At 40.4% G+C, this 17,545-nt stretch overlaps 1 protein-coding gene across 2 annotated transcripts in view; it reads left to right on the plus strand.

Moving 5' to 3' along the window:
• The window catches only part of GCN1 (GCN1 activator of EIF2AK4), a 48,995-nt gene extending 31,798 nt beyond the window's left edge, over positions 1-17,197 (plus strand). For both annotated transcript variants that reach the window (XM_075276214.1, XM_075276206.1), the window contains exons 28-58: positions 75-218; positions 408-535; positions 893-1,082; positions 2,021-2,091; positions 2,238-2,403; positions 2,529-2,723; positions 2,812-3,058; positions 3,309-3,430; positions 3,515-3,629; positions 3,809-3,988; positions 4,108-4,328; positions 4,601-4,669; positions 4,757-4,895; positions 7,611-7,807; positions 7,910-8,052; positions 8,150-8,267; positions 8,394-8,609; positions 8,700-8,864; positions 9,010-9,171; positions 9,273-9,365; positions 9,462-9,605; positions 9,874-10,143; positions 10,222-10,335; positions 10,417-10,647; positions 10,747-10,940; positions 11,086-11,200; positions 11,286-11,382; positions 12,293-12,441; positions 12,588-12,695; positions 13,749-13,967; positions 16,880-17,197. In XM_075276214.1, coding sequence (XP_075132315.1) covers positions 75-218; positions 408-535; positions 893-1,082; positions 2,021-2,091; positions 2,238-2,403; positions 2,529-2,723; positions 2,812-3,058; positions 3,309-3,430; positions 3,515-3,629; positions 3,809-3,988; positions 4,108-4,328; positions 4,601-4,669; positions 4,757-4,895; positions 7,611-7,807; positions 7,910-8,052; positions 8,150-8,267; positions 8,394-8,609; positions 8,700-8,864; positions 9,010-9,171; positions 9,273-9,365; positions 9,462-9,605; positions 9,874-10,143; positions 10,222-10,335; positions 10,417-10,647; positions 10,747-10,940; positions 11,086-11,200; positions 11,286-11,382; positions 12,293-12,441; positions 12,588-12,695; positions 13,749-13,967; positions 16,880-17,005 — 4,848 coding nt within the window. In that variant the 3' untranslated portion in view covers positions 17,006-17,197. The remainder of the gene's footprint in view (positions 1-74; positions 219-407; positions 536-892; positions 1,083-2,020; positions 2,092-2,237; positions 2,404-2,528; positions 2,724-2,811; positions 3,059-3,308; positions 3,431-3,514; positions 3,630-3,808; positions 3,989-4,107; positions 4,329-4,600; positions 4,670-4,756; positions 4,896-7,610; positions 7,808-7,909; positions 8,053-8,149; positions 8,268-8,393; positions 8,610-8,699; positions 8,865-9,009; positions 9,172-9,272; positions 9,366-9,461; positions 9,606-9,873; positions 10,144-10,221; positions 10,336-10,416; positions 10,648-10,746; positions 10,941-11,085; positions 11,201-11,285; positions 11,383-12,292; positions 12,442-12,587; positions 12,696-13,748; positions 13,968-16,879) is intronic.
• The last annotated feature ends 348 nt before the right edge of the window (positions 17,198-17,545 follow it).

Consider the following 17,545-nt stretch of genomic DNA (forward strand, 5'->3'; position numbering starts at 1 on the left):
GGAATTGTAAAGGGCATTTATTGCCTGTTGTATTACTATTACTCCTAATCCGTACAATATTGAATTGTTTACAGGTCTTGGCTTCCAATGCCCTGACATCACTGTGTACTAGCAGTGGCGGAGGAGAAGGATGCACTTATGCAGAGCAGGAGGAAATTGATGTTTTACTTACAGCTTTACAGTCATCCTGCTCAAATGTGCGAGATGCTGCTCTGCGGGTAAGTAGTCGTCACACTTAGGTCTTATTCACACATTAGTGTTTTGCATTAGTGATTGAAAGTCAAAACCAGGTTCGAGTTAAAAAGAACAGAGCACCTGTAAATCTTTCCATTATACCTTATCTCAATGTAGTCTTCCCTCCTGACTTGCACAACATCCTATTAACATTGATTATTTTTATCCTTTAGGGATTAATGGAACTTGAAATGGTGTTACCAACACCAGACACAGATGAGCAGAATGGACTGGCCCTGTTGCATCGGCTATGGGTGATGAAATTTGATGTTGAGGCAGAAATAAAAGCTCAGGCTGAAAGGTGACAATTCTATTTCTAGTTGGTTCATAACTAACTACAAACATAGCTGTGACATTTCAGTAAAACAACCCCTTCAAAAGAGCAAATGTTTTTGTGGTCACTGTCTTTTTTCCTGTTATAAAGCACCAGCCCACTCGGCTGCCATGCTGGCTTTAGTAAATATGGTACTCTAAAGCATGGCAATGGAAAGTTGTCACTTTAGTCATAGGGTAATGGCACAGCAAGGGTTCTAAAGAATTATTTAGTAGGGAATTTACTGATGGCTCCTCTTCAACATTGCTAAAAGCTCTGAATACTAGGCCTGTTGTTTAACTAGATTTTTTTTTTTATTATTATTATTATTTTTTCCCCCCTCAGATTTTGGGAATCACTGGACTTAAAGTTACGGGCAGACCTCTGTTCCTTACTGATAAAAGATGTAATTCATCATGAAGAAGCAGTAAGACAGGCAGGAGCCGAGGCGTTATCTCATGCAGTGGCCGCATATCGGAATCAGGCTTCTGAGGTCATGAGGAAATTAATTCAGCTGTATCATGAGAAGCTTTATGTAAGTTTATGTTGGTAAACCATAATGGTTGGTTGTGGAAAAGTATGTGTTGGTATATGTATGATTGTAGAAATATTTTATACACACAGTGACAGTGTTTGCCCGTTACTATAGCTTGTCAAGGTCATCCATTGGGGGAAGTATATACAGAGAGCTGTCAGAATGTTACAATAATAATTCTATATAAAATCCGGGGGGGGTTATAATATTTTCTTTTTTAAATTCTTTTTAGTATTTATTTATTGTGATAAGTATTGTTATTGTAATAACTTTTTGCATCTTGTTATCAGTATCAAGTTTTTGATATTTCTCAACCCTAAAGTTATCTGTATGCACGAGAAAACTATTGTCTGAAGGTTTGTTCATGATTTCAGTGATTCCTGCCGACAGGGTACATAGATACTAGATTTGTACATTTTTGTTTCAATGACTCCTTTGTTGGTGTGCACATCTGGCTTTTGGTAAGAATTGATGGTTTCTGAGGACTGTTTGTTTTTGTTTTTATACATTTTTTCCTGGACAGTTTGTGATCAGCATAGGTCCAACACCCAAGATCCAACGATCAGCTAGTTCAAGAGGCTGTACCATTCACTGAATGCCAAGCACAGCCTTATATATATTGTAGAGGCTGTACTTGGAATTGCAGCTCAACTCCATTCACTTAAATAAGATTTTGGAAGTGCTGCTGGAACATTTGACTGATGAACATGATGTCATCAGCACAGGGAAGAGACCACAGTACTTTAGAGCACTATGGCCTCTTTAAGCAGCTGATCTCTGGGGAAGGACCTCCACCTCCACTCTCTGTTGGACCTCCACCAATCACATATTGAAGACCTGTCTAAAGGATAGGTCATCTATATAAATCCCAGAAAACCCATTTAACTCATAGTAAAGTTGCAAAGCAATTTAGAAATTTTGTGTTTTCTTTGTTTCAGAGGCCTCCTCCTGTACTTGATGCTTTGGGAAGAGTGATTTCAGAGTCTCCACCTGACCAGTTTGAAGCAAGGTATCAATTGTTTACAATTCCAGAAATATTTCAATATCTTGCGTATATATATATATATATATATATATATATATATATATATCTTCTTCATAATTATCATCAACTGTCTGCAGCTGCAAACTGTAATTTTTTCCTTTTACACTTAGGTGTGGAGTAGCTCTGGCATTGAACCAGCTGGCTCAGTATTTAGACAGTTCCCAAATTAAGCCTCTCTTCCAATTCTATGTTCCTGATGCTCTTAATGATCGGCACCCTGATGTCAGGAAGTGCATGCTGGATGGGGCATTGTCTGCACTAAACACACATGGGAAGGTGAGACAGATGTTGTAGACTATTCCTTCTATACAGCTGCTGATAGCATTTTGGTCTAGTCAGTACTTAAGTAATTATCCCATTTAATATTGTCCAATTAAATATACCTATATCTTTGTTTTCAGGATAGTGTTGGCTCTTTATTGCCAGTTTTTGAAGAGTTTTTGAAAAACGCTCCAAATGATGCCAGCTATGATGCTGTTAGACAAAGTGTGGTCATTCTTATGGGTTCACTGGCAAAGCATTTAGACAAAAATGATCCCAAAGTTAAGCCAATTGTGGCCAAGCTAATAGCTGCACTCTCCACCCCTTCACAACAGGTATTTTTTTTTAAATACTTTTTATATTTCGTAGTTTCTGTTTGTATGTGCTATACTGATATGCTGACCTGGTCATATCGCTTCACAGGTTCAAGAATCTGTAGCCGGTTGTCTTCCTCCTCTAGTGCCAGCTATCAAGGAGGATGCTGGTAGTATGATCCAGAAACTTATGACCCTTCTTCTAGAGTCTGATAAGTATGCAGAACGCAAAGGTGCTGCATATGGTCTTGCAGGACTAGTTAAAGGTTTAGGAATTCTTTCCCTGAAGCAGCAGGAAATGATGACCACCCTAACAGAGGCTATACAAGACAAAAAGAATTTCCGGCGGCGGGAAGGTAACACATAATTTTCAAAATATTTTCTAAGACTAGGCTAAGGTCCTCATTAAAGGTTCCATCAATGAGCATGGACAATGTACGAACACCATAGCGGAAACCTGGCAGACTCCATTATAGTTAGTACTTTTTTGGGGGCCCATTGTTGTCAGTCACATGACCTTCATATGACATTGAACATGTGAATAGATCCTTATATGTGGTGAAAACAGCATGTGAAGGGCTTAAATATTGACTATTTCTTTACCAGGGGCTTTGTTTGCCTTCGAGATGCTCTGCAATATGCTTGGAAAGTTATTTGAGCCTTATGTGGTTCATGTGTTACCTCATCTCCTCCTGTGCTTTGGTGATGGAAACCAGTATGTGCGAGAGGTAGGTGCTTACCTTACATGTATATGAAAAATTATTATTAAGTGTATCATCTGTTAACAATTTTTTTAAATTATTGTTATTCAGGCTGCAGATGAATGTGCTAAGGCAGTTATGAGTAATCTCAGTGCCCACGGAGTAAAGCTTGTATTGCCGTCCCTTCTGGTGGCTCTTGAAGAAGAATCCTGGCGAACCAAAGCTGGTAATTTTATTTGTCTCATTTTGGGTAGCTGTGACTGAGCCAAAATCTGTGGGATTTCCACAACCATCTGCCACTCTTAGAAGCTGTGCTATTTTTGTATATCAGATTTATGAATCATAGAAATGTGAATTGTTTGATCCTGATGGTGCTTTTTTTCTTTTTTGGTTGCTTGCATTAAGGATCTGTGGAGTTATTAGGAGCAATGGCATACTGTGCCCCTAAGCAGCTGTCGTCCTGTCTGCCAAATATTGTGCCCAAACTCACTGAAGTGCTTACAGATTCTCATGTCAAGGTGCAGAAAGCAGGGCAACAAGCTCTGCGACAGATTGGTTCAGTAATTCGCAACCCAGAAATCCTTGGTAAGTGAAGTCATAGTTTTAGAATTACAATTTTATTCATTGTAAGTTTTTGGGTTTTTTTTTCTTCCTTTCTTTCTTTTACTGTTAAAAAAAACAAAACCTGTTATTTTGTTTTTCAGCAATCTGTCCAGTATTACTCGATGCACTAACAGATCCTTCAAGAATGACACAGAAGTGCCTGCAAACCCTGCTTGATACAAAATTTGTCCATTTTATTGATGCTCCTTCATTAGCATTGATTATGCCCATAGTACAGCGGGCATTCCAGGATCGCTCTACAGATACTAGGAAAATGGCAGCCCAGATCATTGGAAACATGTACTCCCTTACTGATCAGAAGGTATTTGCTCTGCGTTATATTATTATTAACAATGGTATAGTATATCATGTCATGGTATGCTTCTAACCTTGTCTTTGGCCATTTTGGTCTAGTTTACCTTGTCTCCTGTGTACTGTCCCTTTATGACTTGCATGTGTATTATAAAGCGCTAGTAAATGTTTTATCATGCTCATAACCTGAAGATATAGGAAATATCATACATGTATGTCCTTTTGTCACGTTCATGTTTTTTATTCTTTAAGACAATAGACCATGATATTTCTTTTGTTTAGGATTTGGCTCCATACCTCCCAAGTGTCATACCTGGACTTAAGGCTTCTTTGATAGACCCTGTTCCTGAAGTAGGTTTTATACAACATTTGGTCTTCCTGACTCCCATTATTTGTGATTTTCTCTTTACTGATATTGAATGCATTATCACTGCCTAGGTTCGTACTGTGGCTGCTAAGGCATTGGGTGCGATGGTGAAGGGAACAGGGGAGTCCTGCTTCCAGGATTTGTTGCCTTGGCTGATGGACACTTTAGCATCGGACTACAGCTCAGTGGATCGTTCTGGTGCTGCTCAAGGTATGAATGTATCCTATTAATATTATAAATGTGAAAGTTTGTGGGTTTGTGTGTTTGTGTGTTTGGATGTTTGCATGTTCGGATGTTTGTTCCTCAATCACGGAAAAACCGCTCCACCGATTTGGCTGAAATTTTCCACAAACATAGTTAATACACCCGATTAAACAATAGGCTACTTTTCGTCACAATAGCGCACATACGTTTGTGCCAGGACCCCACAAAACCCAAACTCACACCACCATCTCTGCAATCTCACACACTTTGGACCATAGCAAGCCCCAAAATTCCTATTGCCCTCTACAGCCTCGCCCCTAACCCCACACAATCTCATATACATATACTTTACCACTTTGCCCCTCACCTTAACGATACTCCAGGAGGTTCTCTTTAACGCTCCGGAGCAGCCATGTTTGCCAACCCCCACCGCTCTGACAATCCGTGACACCGCCCACCCATGTCAATACCCCTAGGCGGTCTAATAAATGCAAAAAAAAAAGTTTTAAAAAAGTAAAAAAAATTATAAAAAAAATAATAAAAAGGATTAAAAATTCAAATCACCCCCCTTTCCCTAGAACACATATAAAAGTACTGAAATACTGTGACACACATACATGTTAGGTATCCCCGCGTCCGAAATCGCCCGCTCTACAAAGCTATACAAATATTTTTCCTGTTCGGTAAACGCTGTAGCGGAAAAAATGGTCAAAAGTGCCAAACCGCTGTTTTTTCACTGTTTTGATTCTGAAAAAAAAATTGAATAAAAAGTGATCAAAGCAATAACATTTCCCAAAAATGGTAGAACTACAAAGTACTCCCGGTCCCGCAAAAAAAGACACCCTATACATCCCCGTACACGCACATATAAAAAAGTTACGGCTGTCGGAATATTGCGACTTTTCAAAAAATTATTTTTTAACACAGTTTTGGATTTTTTTTAAGGGGTCAAAATGTAAATAAAACCATCTAATTTTGGTATCCCCGGAATCGTAACGAAACACAGAATACAGGGGACATGTCATTTTGGTTGCACAGTGAACGCCGTAAAACCAAAGCCCATAAGAAAGTCGCAGAAATGCATTTTTTCTTCAAATCCACCCCATTCTGAATTTTTCCCCTGCTTCCCAGTACATTATATAGAATAAATAATGGTGGCATCATGAAGAAAAATTTGTCCCAGGAAAAATTAAGACCTCACATGGCTCTGGGAGCGGAGAAATAAAAAAGTTATGGGGTTTAGAAGGAGGGGAGTCAAAAACGAAAATCAAAAAATGCCATCGGCGGTAAAGGGTTAACTTCAAATACTTCTGTCCCAAAGACACTATGTAAAGTTTCTCACAACACCATATATATAGCAGTTCAAATACAAATTAACTTCAACACAAAAGTCTCACGTATTCTCTGAATTACAGCAAAAACAAGATACAAAGTTACATTTCATATCCCATACCTTATACACAGTACGAAAACCTTACCTGCACCTGTATATACCCACTACTACAATCACTGCAGATGAAGTCGCGGGTAACAGCTAGTTGAAAGGGTCATTACAGAAGATCTGTCACCTCTCCTGATGTGTCTGTTTTAGTGGGTATTTGTATTAAAATTCTGCATTTCCTTTTCTTAGAGGTCTCTGATGTACTGTTCATATGTTAGCTCTCCTAAAAATGTAAATGTAAGTTGAGTGTTACCATTCAACTTGCCAAAGGTCAAGTCCCTAAACGGTCTGGCACTTTGACTAGTGATTGGTTAGTGTTGGGCTGTACAAGTCTGGCAGTGTGACAAGTGATTGAATAGTGTTGGGCTCTATAGGTACTGGTAGCACCCATGCATCAATGTATTCATATATTAGGGCTAACAGAGGGATGGCACAATATGATGGCTCCAGAATTATTATTTTAAGGAGTACAAGTATTTCAAAACTTTTTGAAGGTGGGACCCACTTTTGAACCTTGCTGGGCACCATCTTTTACTGTACTTTGCATTTGAAAAATATATGTCCCTACCTGTATTCATCCTTTTATTAAGCTGTTTAACCTCTTATTCTGCCTTTTAGCAATGTACTTTACCTTTTATTGTATTCTCCCATCAGGAATTTTGGGGCCACATACTGTCACAATTTGTGGGATTCCCCCCTCCCCAAAGTATTTTGCAGTTTCCTGTTCATAGTAGTATATATAATGTATCTCATTTCTCCCCACCACACTGTATAATGCTCCACACTGGTCTCACACAGTATATCATGCCCTTCCCCTACAGAATAATGCCCCACAGTGGCCCCACACAGTATAATACACAACAATGCCTATACAGTATAATGCTCCACAGTAGCCCCACGCAGAATAATTCTCCACAGTGGGCACAAACCGTATAATGCTCCATGGTGCCCCACATGGTATAATGCTCCATCATGGCCCAACAAAGTATAATGCTCCACAGTGGACTCACCCAGTATAATGTCTGGAGCTACATCATTAGTAGGAATAGGTGAACCCCACAAATTCACGCAGTGCGTCCCACCTAATTACAACTGATGTCTCACAACTACATCAATACTCACACAACCCTCCAGAGAGTCACGACCCTCAGTTTGGGAACCACTGGTGTAAAACATTAGTGTATGTTGTATGTGGTTGTTTATTGAGTTAAGATATATATATATTTATTTCATGATGTGTGGCTTATAAAATAATTATAATAATCTGATTTATCTTTCAGGTCTTTCAGAAGTGATGGCTGGGTTAGGTGTTGAGAAACTTGAAAAACTGATGCCAGAAATTGTGTCAACAGCCAGCAAAATGGACATTGCTCCTCATGTCCGTGATGGTTATATTATGATGTTCATATATCTGCCAATTACTTTTGGTGATAAATTCACACCATATGTTGGGCCCATCATACCCTGTATTCTAAAGGTAAGATCTCTCCTTTGTAGTAACAAGAATGCAGTCATTGTTTGCAAATGTACATATTGTTGGGCCAATTTGTCTCTGCTAAGGTTAAAATTCTTATTGCAGGCGCTTGCTGATGAAAATGAATTTGTTCGTGATACAGCTCTCCGTGCAGGCCAGAGAATAATCACCATGTATGCAGAGACGGCTATTGCACTCCTCCTTCCACAGTTGGAGCAGGGTCTATTTGATGATCTTTGGAGAATTAGGTACATTTCAGTGTAAAATGCCAAATCATGACCATACATCTAAGATATCTCATACGTTGTCTCATGACCTGTACCCTTTTGTTCTTTTCATTATCAGGTTTAGCTCTGTTCAGCTTCTTGGTGACCTTCTATTTCATATATCAGGAGTGACTGGAAAAATGACCACAGAAACTGCCTCAGAAGATGACAACTTTGGGACTGCTCAGTCGACAAAGGTAAGTTTCAGCTCAAGTTCTGTTGCTGTCCGCCATGACTTACATGGTTTTAAGGTCCTTGTCATGAATGATCGTTTATGTCTTTCGGTTTCCTGTCATCTTCCTGATTACAAACTCTCCATTTAGGCCATAATTTCAGCCCTTGGAGCTGAAAGGAGAAACCGTGTTCTTGCTGGATTGTACATGGGACGCTCAGATACACAGCTAGTTGTTCGGCAGGCTTCCCTTCACGTTTGGAAGATCGTTGTCTCTAACACACCACGCACACTTCGAGAAATTCTACCGACTCTCTTTACGTTACTGCTAGGATTTCTAGCCAGCACTTGTGCAGACAAGAGAACGGTGAGCACTTTGATGGATCTCGATCGTTAACTATAGAATATGTGTATTATAATATATGTTTTGGTAAATAATCATTTGTTTTTGCCTTAGATTGCTGCCAGAACACTTGGAGACCTGGTCCGAAAACTTGGGGAGAAAATTCTTCCAGAGATTATTCCCATTTTAGAAGATGGCCTTCGATCTGATAAAAGCGATGAAAGGCAGGGTGTGTGTATAGGCCTAAGTGAGATTATGAAGTCAACAAGCAGGGATGCGGTGAGTTGTGGAGCAGATATTTCCTGTGACATATTTTACCATTAGTGTTTGCCGTTTCCTATTACGCAGTTATAGCCATCACCTGTAAACATTGTTTCTTTTGCTTTTCTTGTCCACTGAACCTTTACTCTCCTGCTTTGTCCAGGTGCTCTTTTTCTCTGAGTCACTTGTCCCGACTGTGAGGAAGGCATTATGCGATCCCCTTGAGGAAGTCAGAGAGGCTGCAGCCAAAACGTTTGAGCAGTTACACTCGACCATTGGTCACCAAGCCCTGGAGGACATTCTGCCATATTTATTGGAGCAACTGGTAAACAAACTAAGTTATCGACCTTTATAGTCTTAGGAAACCCAAGGATGTTCTAGTTTTAAACAGTTTGTTTTTGACATTATTAAATTTCTCCTTTTTAGGATAATGAAGAAATGTCAGAGTTTGCTTTGGATGGACTCAAGCAGGTTATGGCAGTGAAAAGTCGTGTTGTACTTCCCTACCTTGTTCCTAAGGTATGTTGCTTAAAGTTGCAAATGACAGGTTCATGTTGCCTTTGTCGTTCCAATGACTTTTACTTATTTTTTTTAATTTTATTGTTCTTCTCATAGCTAACAAGTCCCCCAGTGAACACACGTGTGTTGGCGTTCCTTTCATCAGTGGCAGGCGATGCCTTAACTAGACATCTGAATGTCATCCTTCCTGCTGTCATGTCAGCATTGAAAGCTCAGATCGGAACAGAGAAAGAACAAGTGGTAAGTAGATTAACCATTAATTCTGTAGGTGGATAGTGACTGTACCTGCATTCTGCACTTAGCTTTGCTCCAGGGGAAACCTGTAACTGGTAGTGTTAAGGGCAAACATACATGTGCACAAGGCGCTTGAGTATGCATGTATATCTTCAGAATGGGGAATAGGCATCTGTCAGACTGCTCTAGCAGTGACTTAACTCCTGAGAATAAATGATGATTTTGCTTGTAATTATTTGGATTACTTCTTATTTATTATATTTTCCTCTAATAGGAATTGGCAAATTGCCAAGCTGTTATCTTGTCCGTGGAAGATGATGTTGGTCAGAGAATCGTAATCGAAGACTTACTAGAAGCCACTCGCAGTTCTGATGTTGGAATGCGCCAAGCAGCTATTATTATATTGAATATTTACTGTGCAAAAACAAAAGCCGACTACTCGGGACATCTCAGGAGCCTGATTTCAGGAATCATGCGGTTGTTTAATGACACCAACAGTGTGGTTCTAAATGAAAGTTGGGATGCTCTAAATGCTATAACTAAAGTGAGTACAAAAACCTCTTAGGTGCATGGCTGGCAGAGCAGAGACTGTCATTTTTAATATTACTCTACTTCTTTGTAGAAATTGGATGCTGGAAGCCAGTTATCATTGATTGATGACCTTCATCGAGATATTCGCATGGTAGGAAATGATGCCAAAGGAGAGAATGTGCCTGGATTCTGTATCCCAAAGAAGGTATAATACGATTAGTAACAAATTGGCCATAGAGATTTGTTCTTAAAAATGTGAGCTCAAACTATTCTGCATTGTTTTAAGGGAGTAACATCAATTCTACCAGTGCTGAGAGAAGGTGTTCTTACTGGAAACCCAGATCAGAAAGAAGAAGCCACCAAAGCATTGGGCTTGGTCATTAAACTGACGTCTGCACAAGCTTTGCAGCCCTCTGTCATTGGCATCACTGGACCTTTAATCCGTATTCTGGGAGACCGTTTCAGCTGGAGTGTAAAGGTGGCTCTTCTGGAAACTCTGAGTCTTCTTCTGGCTAAGGTAAGAAGGACTTTTTGTTCTTTTTAATAATTTACACTTTTCATTATCCCCTAAATGTATTACGGTTTGCTCATAGTGTTTTGTGTCCTCCTTTCCAAGGTTGGCATTGCATTAAAACCTTTCTTGCCACAACTTCAAACCACTTTTACTAAAGCTCTGCAAGATTCCAACCGAGCTGTGCGTCTCAAAGCAGCTGATGCCCTGGGAAAACTGATAGTTATCCATACAAAGGTTGATCCTCTCTTCACAGAGCTGTTAAACATCATCCGTATGTGTGAGGACTCTGGCGTGAGGTAACCTATTAATTGATAACTGCTTTTCAACTGATGTACATGAATCTTAGATATTGCCATGTGTATAGTAGAATTCATGAGAAAAGTGGCAGGGCCGAAACCGATAGGGTTTGTTCATTTACTAACTTATTTGTTGTGTTTTCAGGGAGACTATGCTTCAAGCTGTACGTTTCATTATCCAAGGAGGTGGAGGAAAGATGGATGCAGCCATAAGGAAAAACTATGTTGCCATGTTGATAGGGATGTTGGGACATGATGAGGTAGTTATTAGAGCTGCAATTTGCATATTTGTAGTATTGTTATAGCATTTAAAGGATATTCAATTATATCTTGATGATTTTTCAGGATGCCACACGCATGGCAGCTGCTGGCTGTATTGGAGAGATTTCTGCCTATCTTCCAGATGAAGATTTTTCTCTACTTCTGCAGCAGCATCTCCTGGGTTTGTAAATTTATTCAGTGGGTCTTTGATGCCCACGGTTGCAAATTTTACAATGCATATTGTTAAAGGTGTTGTCCCATAAAATGTTTGATTGCTGGGGGCTTCACTGACTGTACTCCCACCCATTAATAGAATAGGGGACCAGAGCCATTGCTTTGGAGAAGTTTAAATGGAGACTGACAGAAAAAGCAAAGTATACATGAAAGGTCTTCTTTAACGTGCTATGTTACATACCACAGCAAGTTGAATTATGAAGACAGGCACATGTCTTAATTTTTCCCAGAAGTAGAGGAAGAGCTGCTTGATTTCTGAGGCGGTTCACCTCTCTTTATAAATGTGGAAGCTCTTCTGCCAGGCCGTGCGTTTCTTCCCCAGTTTCATATCCCCCTTCATCTGTCCCATTTCATGATCCCCCCCCATCTCTGCCCCAGTACAACATTCCCGTTCCATCTGTACCCCTAGGTTACTAAGAGACACACACACAGACACACTCACTCCCCCCCCCCTGCATCTCACATTCCCCCTCCCTCCTTTCTCAGTACCTTAGGACACACACCACAAATGTCTCCATCTTATTGCACTGTCCTGCCGGCACTAAGACACGCCTCCCTAGTCACGTGACGTCTGACGTGACACACAGGTCCTCTCAGTACAGTAATACAAGCTTTCCCCGGTCACTCCCTGCTGTTATAAGAGCAGGGATGATCGGGAGAAAATACTAAAGGGACATGCAGGGAGCTATGCTTTTATCCCGCAAGCTATGCGGAATCAGTCAGAGGGCTGGATATGGCCCGCGGGTCGTACATTGCCCAGGTCTGCACTAGATGATTAATACAATTCTATGTATAATTTTTATAGCTGCCATGGAGTGTTATATTAATGTCTATGTAATGACTCTTTGTCTTACTAGCTGATTTTACCGGAATTGACTGGATGGTTAGGCATGGAAGAAGCATGGCTCTCTCTGTGGCCATAAATGTTTCATCAAGCAAATTATGCACTGCAAAATTCTATGGGAACGTTGAGTCTATGATCTACAACAACGCAACAGCAGATCGGGTAAGAAAAAATCTTTCTAATTCATGATTGGAATTTGGTCTATTACTGTATAAGCAGGTTTATATATTATATACTTACACATGAGTCAGTTGTTTCAGCATGTAAAAGGTTTTTGGTGGTATGACGGTCATGTTTGTTTTTTGTAGATTCCTATCGCTGTTAGTGGAATTCGAGGCATTGGTTACCTTATAAAACATTTCATTGAGGCTGAAAATGGAAACCTTCCTGCTAAACTGGTAACCCTGTTAGTAAAGGTAGGTGTAAGTGAATAACTATAAAAATATTCCTCAAGCTCAATGCATGATATTCTAGATGTTTGTAAAACAGAATGTTTTAGGGCAGGTCCACATGGGATCAAAATAAAGCAAAGATAAAAATCCACAGTGTATTTTTCTGGCACGTGGATGGGTCTTAACCTGTCCACTTGCTGTGGAAATTTCAGTATTTTCTGAGATTAATTTGTGATGCAGGTTCTTAAATTCATAGCATGTCCATTTCTGTTATGAACTTTCACCATAGGTTTCAATGTAACAGGGTGAAATTTGCAAGTCTACCTGTTACATTAGTGGTGTGGAAATATGTTGTGTATAGACTTACCTCTTAAAGGGTATTCCCACAACAACAATCATATTTCTTATGAAAGTACTTTATCACCCATAGAAAGCAATTAGACAAAAGTATACATGTCACTAGAAAAGCCCAATAGAATCCCCTTTCCCTACAACTGCTTGAGCACTGTTGACAATGGATACGACCTGTAGTCCAACTTCGTCCAGGATGTTCATGCTCAATTTTTTTTTCTTTTGTCTTCCCTATAGCTGCTTATTAGGTGAGGACTACATAACCGTACATGTGCCATCCTAACAGATGGAGCATGTGCAGTGCATGAGTGATTTCTGTTGGGAGGAATGATCAGTTAGGAAGCACACACAGCCAGGTGTATCTGGGAGATGTAGGTTTCACTAGTAAGCAGGCAGTCACGTTACATAGTAAGGAGTGCCCTCTCTAGTCATTACAAGCTGAAAATGTAATGATGCTATTGGGGTGCATATCTTGAAAGAGGGCACATAGGAGGTAGGTGAAGTCATCAGTGCAGTGCAGATGGTTTGTTCAAGTTTCTGTTCAAGTTTTAAAAAAAAAAAAAAAGTTCCATGTTTGGAAGACTCCTTTAGGCGAAGGCCCAACTTACACCGAGTTCAAAATGTGTGTACTTCCATGGTAAGAATCCATTTTTGGGATTTTTTTTAATGATACAGATAAGAAAAAAAAAACCTGTAGTATCACTAACATATCATGTTTCCCAACAGTGTCTTCAGAACCCATCAAGTGATATTAAACTGATAGCAGAAAAGATGATCTGGTGGGCAAACAAAGATCACTTGCCCGCTTTAGACCCACAAACAATTAAGCCAATTCTTAAAGTGCTACTAGACAATACGAAAGACAAAAACACAAGTGTGCGGGCGTACAGTGACCAGGCCATAGTCAATCTATTGAAAATGAGATTAAATAACACCATCTTTCAGGTATGTATTCACTGAAAGGTTATTTCATTCTGTTTTCTTCTCTGCAAATATATTTACCGTATTTTTCGGACTATAAGACGCACCCAGGTTTTAGAGGAGAAAAATAGGGAAAAAAAATTTTCAGGCAAAAAAATGGTAAAATATTTAATATATGGGAGTTGTAGTTTTGGAACAGCTGCAAGGCCACATTGACAGGTGACCCTGCAGCTGTACGGGGATGTATAGGGCGTTTTTTTTGTGGGGCCAGGTGTAGACAGGGCATTTTCAGACACAGGGATACCTAATGTATATGTTTCACAGTAATGTTATACTTTTATATGTATTCTAGGGAAAGGAGGTGAACTTTTATTTATTTTATTTTTTATTATATTTTTTTTAAGTGGGTTTTTTTTTGTTTTGTTTTTTTACTATTTTAATATCCCCCGCCTAGGGGGCTTGAACCTGCAATCATTTGATTGCAAGTCCCATAGACGGCAATACAAGTGTATTGCCGTCTATGGGAGATTCTATACATTACTATCGCGGAGGGTCATAGACCAGCCGCGATAGTAATATATATCTATGACAGGCCTGGGAGCCTTCATTAGGCTCCCGGCTGTCATCGGAACAGGTCGGCTCCTGCGGCCTCGCCGTGCAGGAGCCGGCCTGCATCACTAAAGGTATGAGGCCGGGGGGGGGGGGGGGGCTAACTGACTGTCGGGACCTGCGGTGGAGGAGTGGGTTTGCAGCATGGCCGCGCTACTGCCACCGCTGGTTTTCTTCAGCGGCAGTAGCGCAGCAATCCGCAGGCCCCGGCAGCTAAGACAGTCCCCGGCATCTGCTGTAATAGACTGGCGGATGCCGGGGAGTGTCTTAGCTGCCGGGGCCTGCAGTATTGTCACACTCCTGCCGCTGAAGAAAACCAGCGGTGGCAGTAGCGCGGCAATCTGCAGGCCCCCGGCAGCTAAGACACTCCCCGGCATCCGCCGGTCTATTACAGCAGATGCCGGGGACTGTCTTAGCTGCCGGGGCCTGCGGATTGCCGCGCTACTGCCGCTGAAGAAAACCAGCGGTGGCAGTAGCGCGGCCATGCTGCAAACCCACATTCAGACTATAAGACGCACCCTCATTTTCCTCCGAAATTTGGGGGGAAAAAAGTGCGTCTTATAGTCCGAAAAATACGGTATTCACCAATATTACAACATTTGCAATTGCAGTATAATGTGGAATATGGACCAGAAGCAAACAGAAGGCATATATAACAACTCCAATTAACAAAACCATCTGGGATGTCTTTCATAAGATTTTTTTTTTTTTTCCCCATGAACGACATTATGTTTTTCTATGACAAATTCCTAAGTATTCATAAGCGTTTATAATTGTCGCTGTAACCATGAGCATCAAGAAATGGAAACTGGCACCCTTATGACGGTGAAAAAGGTTCTACTCCACACATCAGAGTTTTAGACTAATACAGAAGTTTTTGTAAGGAGGAAACTGTTACATGTTGCCCATGGTTAGCTCCGTGTAAAATTGACAACAAGTCATGACACTAGTATGGACTTTACTGATAACTTGCCACTACTGTATTCATGAGTCACTGTGGAGATTACAGCAAAGTGAATCAACTTTACTTTGTGTTACCTGATAATACTGGGCCTTGAGCACAAAGTTCATACTAGGAAAAAAAAAAAGAAACAACTAAAAGCCTTGCTCAGGGCTCGTTCACATCTGCGCCCGGTCTCTGTTCTTCAGGTTTCCGTTTCCTGCACAAAACAGGGCAGGATACGGAAACCTGCCAGCATCTTTCAAACCCATTCATCTGAATGAGTTTGAAAAGTGTCCGGCTGTGAGCGCCGGTGAGCGTTTTATGCTCTCCGCGGCGAAACCGTTTTTTTTTTTTTTTAACTGGACACAGAGTCGGACATGCAGTACTCTGCAAAACGGTTTCGCTGCGGAGAGCATAAAACGCTCACCGGCGCTCACGGCCGGACTCGGCATGACAGGTTTCAGTCTTCTGCATGCAGAAGACGGAAAGCCGAACGCTGGTGTGAACCCAGCATCATTCTGACACATTTGACAGATGTCTCTCCTGACACCCACAAACAACTGGCCAAGTGTCCATATGTTCTGAATATCTTCTGATAGTGAATTACATTACTGAGTATAAAAGAATCAGGTACACTGAAATACAATGCCTAAAACATCTCTCCCCTGCCATCTGCCAATTAAAGGAGGTCTCATGCTCATTAGATGGCTAGACAGCCCCGTTGAAATTGGAGGGTTCAACAAACCTAATATAGAGCCTTTGGCCATGAAATTATGAGAGACCAAAGTAAAATTACACATACATATCTATGCTATGGCAGTTCTGTGGATCTTTAGGGCGGATGAAAAATCTGGTGCCCATTTAAACACTGTTGTCTAAGTTTATACCACCTTTAGAAAATGTTAGCACAATGTGATGAACACAGTCTTGTTCTAAACAAGCTTTGTTCTTGCTAAACCAAGCTCTCTTGTCTAGACACATTTGAAAAGTGTACGTCAGAAACTTGTTCTTTTCAGCATTATTTTTTCTAAGTATCTGTAGAATGAGATGCAACATCTATGCCAAAATGTGTTAGATATCGGCACAAAGTAAGCCAACATTCAGGTGCAGCCACAATCATAAATGTGTGTAGTCTTAAAGTACAATAGTGTTCTGATACGGTAGTGACTGCTTTATATTGTCAAGTCTCCACATCCACCCATTCTCAGCAGTACAAATGATTTTAATGTCCTTATGCAGCTTTTGGAAGCCATTTTGCCAGCAACTTAAATGACTAAATGTCAGTGTATGGCTTTGGGGGTAAAGTCTGAATTGAGTAGTTTTTCTGTACATACAAATCATTTATAGATATAATTTACCAGATAAATTTGTGTTTATTTTTTAGGATGTTTCAAAGATACTGGACACTGCCAGCTTAGAGATGCTGAATGAATGCCAGCGGAGATCCCTGAAGAAGCTTGCAGCACAGCCTGACTCCACTGAACAGATAGATGAAACAATCCTAACGTGAACAGGAATCCTGTCGGCTGCATCAGCATTTCACCTTGCACTGATTATATAGTGCACAGAAACTATTGGCCCCCAGACTATGAACTAACTGAACATGATTTGCTGTATTCTGTAAACCCTTCCACGAGTTGTGAAAATACACTTAAAATTTGTCGTGAAATAATGTTTTAAAAGAAAATTGGTTTCTACCATGGTGAAAACCTAATAATGAACCTTTTGGAGTGTGATAAGTAGCATGAACAGGGGTAGTTCTACGCTGGTCCCCATGTCCTGGTGGTGACACCCTTATTGTTCACAGATTCCCAAGATCATAGTCAAAAACAAACATTCAGGAATTGTATCTTTACAAAGTTCTAAAGTCACATGATCATAGTAGAGTCACATTTTGGGCAGGCGCTACTGAAATGTTGCCTCATTACAGCCATCTAAATTTGACCTAAAGTTGGTGTTGAGAGCATTGGCAGTATGAAGGAATATTGATTATATGACATAGCTTACAATCAAATAAAAATAAAACCGGCCTCAAACCATCACTCCAGAC

This window comes from Leptodactylus fuscus, chromosome 1 (genome assembly GCF_031893055.1).
Source record: "Leptodactylus fuscus isolate aLepFus1 chromosome 1, aLepFus1.hap2, whole genome shotgun sequence".
Taxonomy (NCBI): domain Eukaryota; kingdom Metazoa; phylum Chordata; class Amphibia; order Anura; family Leptodactylidae; genus Leptodactylus; species Leptodactylus fuscus.